This window comes from Triplophysa rosa, linkage group LG7 (assembly GCF_024868665.1).
Source record: "Triplophysa rosa linkage group LG7, Trosa_1v2, whole genome shotgun sequence".
In the NCBI taxonomy this organism is placed as follows: domain Eukaryota; kingdom Metazoa; phylum Chordata; class Actinopteri; order Cypriniformes; family Nemacheilidae; genus Triplophysa; species Triplophysa rosa.
Window position 1 is genome coordinate 607,166 of NC_079896.1, and position 10,952 is coordinate 618,117.

The 10,952-nt window shown below is 39.7% G+C and overlaps 1 protein-coding gene across 1 annotated transcript; it reads left to right on the forward strand.

Annotated features, from left to right (window-relative positions):
- Window positions 1-2,122: 2,122 nt before the first annotated feature.
- ilrun (inflammation and lipid regulator with UBA-like and NBR1-like domains) lies at window positions 2,123-8,448 on the forward strand. The gene is made up of 5 exons (XM_057338576.1): window positions 2,123-2,888; window positions 3,977-4,131; window positions 4,222-4,419; window positions 4,663-4,967; window positions 6,355-8,448. The coding sequence occupies exons 1-5, from the start codon at window positions 2,731-2,733 to the stop codon at window positions 6,388-6,390; spliced, it is 852 nt and encodes a 283-aa protein (XP_057194559.1). The 5' UTR covers window positions 2,123-2,730; the 3' UTR covers window positions 6,391-8,448.
- Window positions 8,449-10,952: the final 2,504 nt, after the last annotated feature.

Sequence of the window (10,952 nt, forward strand, 5' to 3'; positions counted from 1 at the left end):
CCTGACCTTAACCCCATAGAAAATCTATGGGGTATTGTGAAGAGGAAGATGCGATATGCCAGACCCAACAATGCAGAAGAGCTGAAGGCCACTATCAGAGCAACCTGGGCTCTCATAACACCTGAGCAGTGCCACAGACTGATCGACTCCATGCCACGCCGCATTGCTGCAGTAATTCAGGCAAAAGGAGCCCCAACTAAGTATTGAGTGCTGTACATGCTCATACTTTTCATGTTCATACTTTTCAGTTGGCCAAGATTTCTAAAAATCCTTTCTTTGTATTGGTCTTAAGTAATATTCTAATTTTCTGAGATACTGAATTTGGGATTTTCATTAGTTGTCAGTTATAATCATCAAAATTAAAGAAATAAACATTTGAAATATATCAGTCTGTGTGTAATGAATGAATATAATATAAGTTTCACTTTTTGAATGGAATTAGTGAAATAAATCAACTTTTTGATGATATTCTAATTAGATATGACCAGCACCTGTATGTGTGTGCAATAGTGGAATTGACATCCAAATTCAAGTATAGCTTTAAAATCTGTGCTTTAATGTATAATTCTCACATTTGTAATACTTTGGTCAGTTAATAATACTACTTTATGTTGTTTTATATTATTTATTTGAATGAATGAATGAAAAGAGCCGTTTCATGTCTTTCCTTGAATCACTTAACTAATCAAGGTTGATATAGGATGTAGAAAGTAATTAGTAATTAGTAATGAAATACTTTTTGGAGAGAGTCATTTGTACAGTCATCTAATTACACTATTGAATATGTAATTAGTAACTAGTAATTCATTACTTTTTCAGAGTAAGTTGCCCAACACTGGTGGCCATAAATAAAAGCTTCTGTTTAACACTAAAAGGAGTTCTGATGTTGTTTTAAAAAACCTTAAAATGATGCTCCATCACAACCCTAACATCACAAAACTAAACTTTAATATTAAAAATCAAACCATCCGATATTGATTGTCAAGAGAAAATGCATGCATGACACATGATGTAATAATGTGATTGTGAATGTTTTTGCTTCAGTGGTGGTGATGTACTGTAAGGTCTGGTCTGGTCTGGTTTTATTAATACTGACAGCTGGGATCATCAGGTTACTGAGACTTGTGGGTCTGGCTTTATATGATGTACTGCATGTGGTGGGGTCACCCTCAGAGAAAACATGATTTAAAATAAAAACACAACAAATGCAATGCATCCTATACATTCATATAGAAAGGGCACAGTTTCACAAGAATCATTGTATAACCAAGTTAAGTTAGGCTATAGGATGCATTTCTCTATATGAAAAACACACAGACATAATACTGCATTTACAAAAGAAAGAAAATGGAAAATATGGAACATGTTTTGCAAAATATCTATCTAAAATATCTAACCCTGAAGTGATGTTTATGGGGGAAAATGCCAATGGAACTAGATAGAATACAGCACTGGATAACAGCTCTCTATTTAACTTCAAACTATTTATTTTCATTGTTGAAGAAAACATCATGTTACACAAGCATTTAGTAAAACGCAGGTCATTTATATCCCACGGTGATTTATTTCTACTCACCTCTGAAGCCATGTGAAAACATGTGAGAAGAAACAGTGAACTTCAAACACAGTATAAATGTCTTACAATAAACTGACAGTTTATTATGACAGCTATTATTATTTATTTATGTGCTACTTCGTTACAATGCAAATAAGCATCATGTCATTGTGAATTTCAATAAAAGTGGCATTTAATTTTTTGAGTCTTGGTTGATAAACCGTATATCATTGTTATGTAATGTATAATCAAGAATTAAGGGCAAAATCTTCAGGCTCCAACCCAACAAGACCCAACAATAAACAAAACCTGCAACTTTAATTTCTCTCCACAAAACATTATTATAGAGATGTGGTATTAGAGACATCTCTCTAAGATTACAAATATGTATTTACAAAAATGTAGCCTGATGCAACCAATCACTTTTTTTCAACTAAAACATGTAAAAAGCTTAAAACACAACAACCATCCACAAACTTCACAAAAAAAACTAACTAACAGGAAAACTTACCTCTGGAGCTCATTGTGACCTCTGACTGGACAGTAGTTTATTATACCATTGCATTTTCAAGATATACTTTAAAGCGCCACATGCTAAACTAATTTGGTAATAATTAAATCCCATGGTGAATATCAATGTACCATGGTAATTTACTTAATAATCCACTGCTTCTTGGGGCTTATTGCTTTCCTATCACTGTACAATGATAACGTCACCAGAGCAGGCCTGTAATGTAATGAACGTTCGTGATGTATCATTTGTTTATTTTTATTAGTCAATGCCTCAAGAACAAGAGGCATTACACAGTCACATTAGTCAAACTAGCTGCTAGGAAAAATAAATATATACACGGTTTAAATGAATGTCAACCCCTTTAAATCATTACCCAGCGCTTTTTGTTTGTTCCAAATGGTTTGTGAAATGTGAGAAATATGGCAAATATTGCAAAGATGCCACCAAAAAATAAACAATTGCACGAACGCTCGCGATTACGACACGCTCGAATAGCAACAGCTGACGTCGCTCCGACAGCGCGCGGTGACGTCACCCGTCACGCCCCGCCCGCGGCCATGCGTACTGAGCTTGTTATCGGGTCGCTTGTTATGACTGGAGAAGGCCTCGGACTCAATTAAAACTTACCCCCCCGTCGCTGCCCCGGGACAGCCGCGTGCTCATGGAGGGCATGGACATAGACTTGGATCCGGAGCTCATGCAGAAGTTCAGCTGCATGGGCACCACGGATAAAGATGTCCTCATCTCGGAGTTCCAGAGGCTGCTGGGCTTCCAGCTCAACCCGGCTGGCTGCGCCTTCTTCCTGGACATGACCAACTGGTGAGTCCGAGGCCTGAACTGCGGCCTGTCGGTGGTCCCGGGCCGTGTGTCGGCACGAAGAGTTTCTCTCTATGGTTTTCTCACGTTTAATGTCTCAAACGTGATACACAGCTTCGGAATGACAGCTGTCACGAGCCGTGACGAGTTTAATTTGAGCTGAAGCGAAACACACAACAAGCTAACTGCTAACAGACTGTCAGGAAAGGGATGAATCGCGCGAGTTTCGCCAACCCCGAGCATAAAAAGTGTTTATGGGCTCGCGCGTGCTTCTAATGAGACGTTTTGCTGCATTGGCTTCTTAAATAAGACGGTTTGGTTTATTTCTGTCAGTTAACAAACAATTAGCTTGTTTGGATTAGCACCCGACTACTACACGGGCTGCGCCTAAAACCCTACCGAGTGCCCTATGTAGGCAGCACGTGTTGGCGTCATTCGAGGTTTCCGAGCCGTCTGAAGGAAATCGGTGCGTGTCTGTCATGACCAAAAATGCCGCTGACTCCAGTGGGACAGGAAAGTGTTGTTCGGACAGCACGTGTGTGATGTGACGATGTCTTCTACGTTAAGTGCTGTCTGACTGGAGCCCACTCGCTTTTTGACACGGACATTGTGTAATGTCGCTCAGTCACGACTTCACGAGCAGATTGCTTTTACATTGTGACTGTCACATAGCAGCTGTCACCTAGAATAAATAACAATAACAATCTGGTTGTTTACGTCGTTCGGAAAAAGTCGTTTTGTTGTGTTTGTGTTTGTGTTTGTGTAAACTTTGTGTTTATTCAGTGAAAGGCTGTAACTATTGCGTAATGAGTGTACTTTCATCTCACACAATCTGACCCTCCCTTCTAATGTTTTCTGCTCACTTTTATTTTCGGTTTTTGCATCTGTATCATTGTTGCACAGAACAAAGACAAATTATGACTTAAATGTCACTTTGAAATATTTGACAATCGAAACCGAGGCATTAACTAAATACAACTAATAATTGCTTTTTGTGTTTCACAAAGTACTACTGTACGTCTGTGGGACTGAGTAGTTTTTGATAGAATTAGATAACAGCGAAGCTTCTGCGTTGCTTTTGTTCACATCAGGAACCTTCAAGCAGCTATAGGTGCGTATTATGACTTTGAGAGTCCCAACATCAACACGCCGTCGATGTCTTTTGTGGAAGACGTGACGATCGGAGAAGGAGAGTCGGTCCCTCCTGACACACAGTTCACGAAAACATGGAGGATACAAAACACAGGTGAGCCAAACGTTTTCATGTTAGTTTAGTTTCACTTGTGTGTCAACACGCGGTGTTGTATCTGAATGTGTTTTGTGTGTTTTTGTACAGGTCCAGAGTCGTGGCCGCCGGGTGTGAGTCTGAAGTATATCGGAGGAGATCAGTTTGGTCACGTGAACATGGTGATGGTGCGCTCTCTGGAGCCGCAGGAGATCTCTGAAGTGAGCGTGCAGATGCGCAGTCCAGCCGTTCCCGGCATGTATCAGGGTCAGTGGAGAATGTGTACGGCCACTGGACTCTTCTACGGAGGTGAGCACACTCGCAAATCCACAGAAACGCGCTCTTCTTTTTTTAAAGCCAATTTATTGCTTAAGAAAGTTAGAAACGTTCTAGTACACTAGTGATTCTAAAACAAGTACCGTCAAATCGCCTCGGATCCCCTTTAGTTCATATGTGTCACTCTCGAAACGTCCGGTCATGTTAGCAATGGCTGTATACTGATACGGCAGTATTGTAAGGCGGTGCTTTGTTACTCTTCTGCGTGTTGTGCAGATGTGATCTGGGTGATATTGAGTGTGGAGGAGGGTGGTCTGCTGGGGGTCACGCAGCAGTTATCCTCCTTCGAGACGGAGTTTAACACGCAGCCACACCGCAGCCTGGAGGGAGATTTCAACCCCTTCGCATCACCACAGAAGAACAAGCAGGACACCAATGAGGATCATCTAAAAGACCCCGGGGGCCCCTGGGACGCCCCCCTGGACTCCATTCAGCAAGATCAAAATGGACTCACTCACAGCTCTGTAAATATTACACCAAATGGTCTCCAAAACAACTTATCAGTAGTGACGTACAGCCAGGTATGTATGCAGTGTTCAGTACTTTTGAAGAGTTGAATTCCATGTCTCTCTGTGTCTAGAGTATCGGCCTAGAGTGAATGATGCTCAGTAATAGACAAAGTGTGCGATACAGACCGATTTGATTTCAAAGGGAAGTTGATAAAAGTGCTGTGACGTCTCTGAACAACACCAAGGCTTTCCAGCAACACGTCATCTGTTTGTTCCACGCCCTGTGTTTTGTGACACCAAACAAAACGAAAAAACACATCGCAATGATTCGCCGTGTGTGGTTGCACCTTTCTCCGTTCCACACACACACGTGTGATGCATTTAGGGCTGGGCTTTATAGCTAAAAAAGGATCTGTCTCCTGTCCTCTAATACATGAACACAGGGATGAATGTTTCATCGTTTTCATTTCTTTGCACCGATGAACAATACTGCGTAATAAACAGCAATATTACCTGCGTTGGTTTTGAAGAAAACATTTCACTTCACAATCATTCTCAGCAGCTACATTTTGTTTTGGCAAAATGATATGTAAATTAATTTTGTAAACAAATTGGCTGTTTGAAATGATAGGTGGGTAAAAACACCATTTTTGTTTCATTATAATTAAATATCGTTATAAGAACACATATAGCCGTTTTAGTTTTTGCCTTGTGTGTCTGCTCAAGTTTGATTTTGAGTTTGTTGTGGTGATTTTTTTGGCAAGTGTTTAAATGTGAATGTGAGTCCAGTGGCCACAAGATGGAGTGCCATACACATGTGTGAAGTGACACAGAATAACCAGCGTAAGAACTTCACTCTGTTTACACACGTCACAATCACTATTACTCAGGTCAGATATTTGATATGCTACCCACAAACATTGAACTCATTGACTTCCATTGCATGAGCACAAAACCACGGAGACATTTCTCAAAATATCTTCTTTTGCGTTCCACTGAAGAAATAGTCACATACAGATTTGCAAGCACACGAGGAGAACAAATGATGAATTGTCCTTTAAGAGTTAAACTTTGTGTGTGTGTCTGAGCAACAAACTGCAAATATGTAGAGAATTGTTGTTGGCCGCTTTTAAGGGAAAATGAAAATTCTGTCATCATTTACTCACACTTAGATTGTTACAAACCTGTACAAATGTTTTGGTTTTGCTGAACACAGGACGGGAAGATATTTGGAAGAATGTCAGATCTCACCCACCATTTACTGCCATAGTAGGAAACATAGATACTGTGGGAGTAAATGATGACAGAATTTTCATTTTTGGGTGAAATATCCCTTTAACTCTGCGGGTCAGCAGCATTGACGTTTTTGTGTGAGAAAATGTGCAGCTCTAGTTGAAAATAATCTTGTGGGTGTTTTTCTCCGTTTGATTTGTGTCTCACTGTGTGTCTTTATTCTCAGGGCATTCACGGACCCTTCCCGTTTGGACAGTCTTAAGAAACAGAAAGCCCCCGGAAGCTCATCTGAGCTGCTACTTTTGCCCTTTTTCTGGGGTTCGGTGTGAGGGGGAGCAGATTTATTCTAAAGACTTGCTCAGCATCCCCCTCCACCCCCCCCTCCCCAACGCATCACAACATCACCTGAAAGTGTGGACAGATGGGTTTGGCTCCAGATCAATATTCACCTGAGTTACGCATGTGTGAATGCTAGATTTAGATGAGTGCTAGAAATGCTAAAGTGATGCAATGAAAAATTACACACCGTTTTTGATCTGTACCGTCACGTTACAGTGGGGAATTCTGATGTGTGAGTGAAGAGAGAGAGAGAGAGAGAGAGGGAGGCGAGGTGGATTAACGGGTGAAGGAATCATTGATTCTTGTGAAAACATGTTTGGGTCACATTTCAAATCAAAATCAAACGCTGGAAATTATGTTTTGCATCAATGAAATGAAGGCCAGGTTCTTTTTGAATTGTGACATTATTTTAAAGATAATTGCCATTAAAAACACATTATATTAAAGACAAACGCAAACACTACAATATGCAGATACGTTTTAAATTATATATGTAGTTTAAACTGTGTAATTGACATCGAAAGGCTCTCGTTTAGTCCTGTTTTTAATGCAAAATATAATTTCGTGTCTTTCTGGTTTTGGGTTGAAATGACCAGGACGTGTTTTCTGAGTTTCAATAGAACATGTGTGCGATGTGAGAATGTTTCGACCATGCACAAAAGCCATCAACAGAGAAAAAAGCCTGTTCTGTATCATTTACATCAATCTTCTTTTACTTTCAAAACAGAAGTCAAAAACAACCCATAATGATTCTCTGCCAGCCACACGTTTAACTCTGAACGCAGTACTGCCGTCACCGCTGTGGTCAGGATCTCATTGCTGTTATATTTGTTTACATCTCTATTGTTCTGATTTCATTCTCAATGGCACAATCCCATCAGCGATAATAGTTGACAGATGAGACACGTCATTGATCGTCTGTTGATGGCGTTCACTATCGAGACTAAAGACGGTATAAAAGCTGTTTTAAATGAGCCGGAGGGGTTTTAATGAAATGAGTCCATTGAAGAAAAGTTCCCGGGAGATTTCAAGTTAAACTCTTTTGATCCGTTTCGATTTGTACTTTCATCTGATTTCGAAAGGACACGTTACAGTGCTTACAGTTTAAGAGACAGTGCGCATCCGTTGTTTCTCGGTAGAGATTAACTTTGAATTGAACCCGGGAGATTTCTTTAGTTTCTATGCGCTTGAACGATCCGTGAATGTCACAGTAGTCGAGCCCTGTGTTCCAGATAATATTTTAATGCGTGAAGAAAGTTTGTTGAGTTTATTTGGTTTAAATCGTGCCTCTGTGTTTGGTGATATGATGGAGCGCTTCTCTGGATGTTTATATGGAATTATATCTGAAAGGCCCGCGTGGCGTTTTACTGGTTGTTTTTTGTCTTTCTGCATTGGTTATAAAGCGTAAATGAAAGAGATGATGAGCAACTGCTTTCTGTTCTGTTTCTCTATTGGTCAGTTTTTATAAATGTGGGGTTGAAGGTGTTTAAACAAATCGTCTGGCGTCCTGCGAGTCTCAATTGACCTTCTTATGTAAAGACAGAAGAGCTGGGTGATGTTATCATGTTCAAGACCATTCTTATCAGATGCGCTGAAGGTTTAGCCATGAGCAGCGTTGTGTCCAGATGAGACGTGTGAATGATCTGTGCCGTGTCCATATAGTCACTGCACTCACAAACACACAAGCCGTAAACATTCTGATGACACGGGAGGACAGAGACAAGTACTCACCTCATCCACAGAGTTGTGTTTGTGAAGTTTAAAATCACATGTGACCGGTGTGACTGATTCATTGTCTCTTTTCTGCGTTCTTTCTCTTTTTTTTATTCTGTTGGATTTTCTGCAGTCGTGGCATGGTGTATGATTGAGCTGAGAGTTTGCATAGAGTCCTATAACAGCACATTGAAAGAGAAAATATGAAACGCCTTTTCCTGTATGTATAATTGAACATTTGTATGATTAAATTAACACTGAAACAAAGTCTTTTGTTGTCTTGTGCTCCACTGAAGACCACGACGGATCTCTTCTTCATATCTCACATTAACCTTGTGCTTTTCTTAATAGCACAAAAATACTCCTTGACCTCTCACAGATGCAAGTTAACCAAAAAAGTAATCTACTCTCAAAACAGATCAACAGGGAAATGTTTTTAATAAGTGATTAATAACACTTTATTTGTATTTTGTGTCTGTGTGTGTGAATAGTTCTTTTACATGGGATTTATCTGCTGCATCTACATATACAAAATACTCCAGTTTCTGGACTAAATGTGTTTGAAAAGCTGAAACTGTAGCTGTACCTATAAGTCCATTTTTATTGCTACTGTGTTGCATTCAAACCTTCAGTTTGTGTTTTTAAGACCGTTTTTGTGGATTTATGAGGTCAGGTGTCCTAGCAGACTAACAGGTGAGGTTCAATGTGTTTGCTTCATCAGTCCGTTAAAGGGACACTTCACCCAAAAATGTAAATTCTGTCATCGTTTCCTCACCTTCCAGTTGTTCCAAATCTATAAATGTCTTTGTTCTGATGAATGCAGAGAAAGAGATTTGGAAGAATGCCTATAACCAAACAGATCTTGTCCCCCATTGACTCCCATAGTATTCTTCCAAATATCTCTGTGTTGATCAGAACAAGAATTGAAAACCCGAGCAGCTATTTGTGAAGTGAATCGTTTTAAATGAACACCATTTGATTTCGTTGTCTTCTCCAGTGAGGATCGGGTTTGTATTTATGGTGGCCAGTTTATATCGATGCATTAGTTTAAAAACTTCAAGCAAAAATAGCATTTGTCTTCACTGAGGTTAAAGGTTTTCTTTCACAACATCATCATCATATAAAGTTTTCCCACTGATACTGAATGGGTGAATTGAACATATGAATCGATGACAGTTACATTTGACTTTTTATTAAAACCCGTCATAAACAGTGTAAAAGGAAAGCGTGATGTGCTTCAGGAAGAATATAATCTTGTTTAAAGTTATTAGCATCTCTGGCTCTTGTGTTGATCTAGAATAAGAAGACCATATCTAGGCAAATATTTGCTGACCTTTAAGGTCTTGTGCAACTTTCCTTGGCACAATCGTAGTGTTACCCACCTCACCTGACACACGTGTAAGATCGTGAACAAATGCAAAACATTTCCTCTTGCTTTGACAGCTGCTCTTCCTCGCGACCCGCAAACACGGTGAGAGGCAAATTCTGTGGTATCACAGTGGTTACGGCTCACGAGCTTTGTAGAAAAACACAGATTTGAGTCAAAGCCTTGAGCGTTCATCCCTGTCCTCGCGTTTATTCTCAGCACCGCTGACTTTACAGAAGTAAATAACCGTCGCGTTTAATTCCACAAAAACAACGGATTTATAACAATAGTGTTATTAAATCATGCTATTGCAACTTGTCCACACCGGACGTGACGCGACAAGAGACAATAGAATGCATTAGAACCAATTATAATTTAACATTTTATCCACGATGCCGCGCGGCGCGACAATCCCACTAGAACCAGCCTCGCGTCGCGTCGCGTCCGGTGTAGACACGGTGTGAAGCGCTTAAAAAGTGTTTATTGACATTTGTGTTCAAATGTCACAACACAGATGTGTTTTTTCATTTTGTTAGGATGCCTGTGGAAAAAGTGGGCATGTTGCCCTCTCATAAATGTCTTTTTATTTTTTGTCAGTGTTAAATATGAACACTATTGGGGTGACGTCATTTGTGCTGGGGTGCTATGTACACAAGGACGAGTTCAACTCCTTCAGGACAAGTAGTGGATTTCTGGAGAACACGATTCCTTTTAAATCTTCATTTTCTTTGCGGTTCACTTGCGGATTGATGTTGATTATTACATTGACACAGTTGGTAATCTTGTCGTGCAGTTTTGACATGTAAACATTTATCAGACCTCGATTCTTCTGTACTATTTGACAGTTGTATGATGTTGAAATGTGGTTGTGTGTGGACAGCCGTGTTGTCATGCTGATCTTAGTGGATTATTACACAATCACAATGTGATGTGAAGAAATATAATGCTGGGTTTTTATTGGCAGCTGCTGTCATGTCAATGACATGATGTGGTTTAACGTCAAACGCCTCGTGTCCTCACCTGAGGTGATATTTAATTGTGCGTGTGACTCATTAGTGTATCTGTAGCAACACGTTTTTGCTTTCGTTTAAGCCTGAACTTACACGAGTCGAAAGGCAGCAGGTGTATTGAATGAAACAATGAAAGGTTGCAAAAAAGGTTTTCGTTAAGTTCTCAAAAGTGTGTAATCTTGTTATTCAGTTTACAGTTTTCTCCTCCAATAGAATGTTTGTTTGCTGAGTTAGAACAAATACAAACAAAAAAGTGCCTTCAGTAAAAGGCACTAAGTATTAAAGTTAAAAGTATTTAAGCAACTTTCTAACGATACAAACTTTATACTAAAACCAGTCGTTACTGAACTTTATACTGAAACTCTTCCCTGTCAAATATCCAATTTAAGATGCATT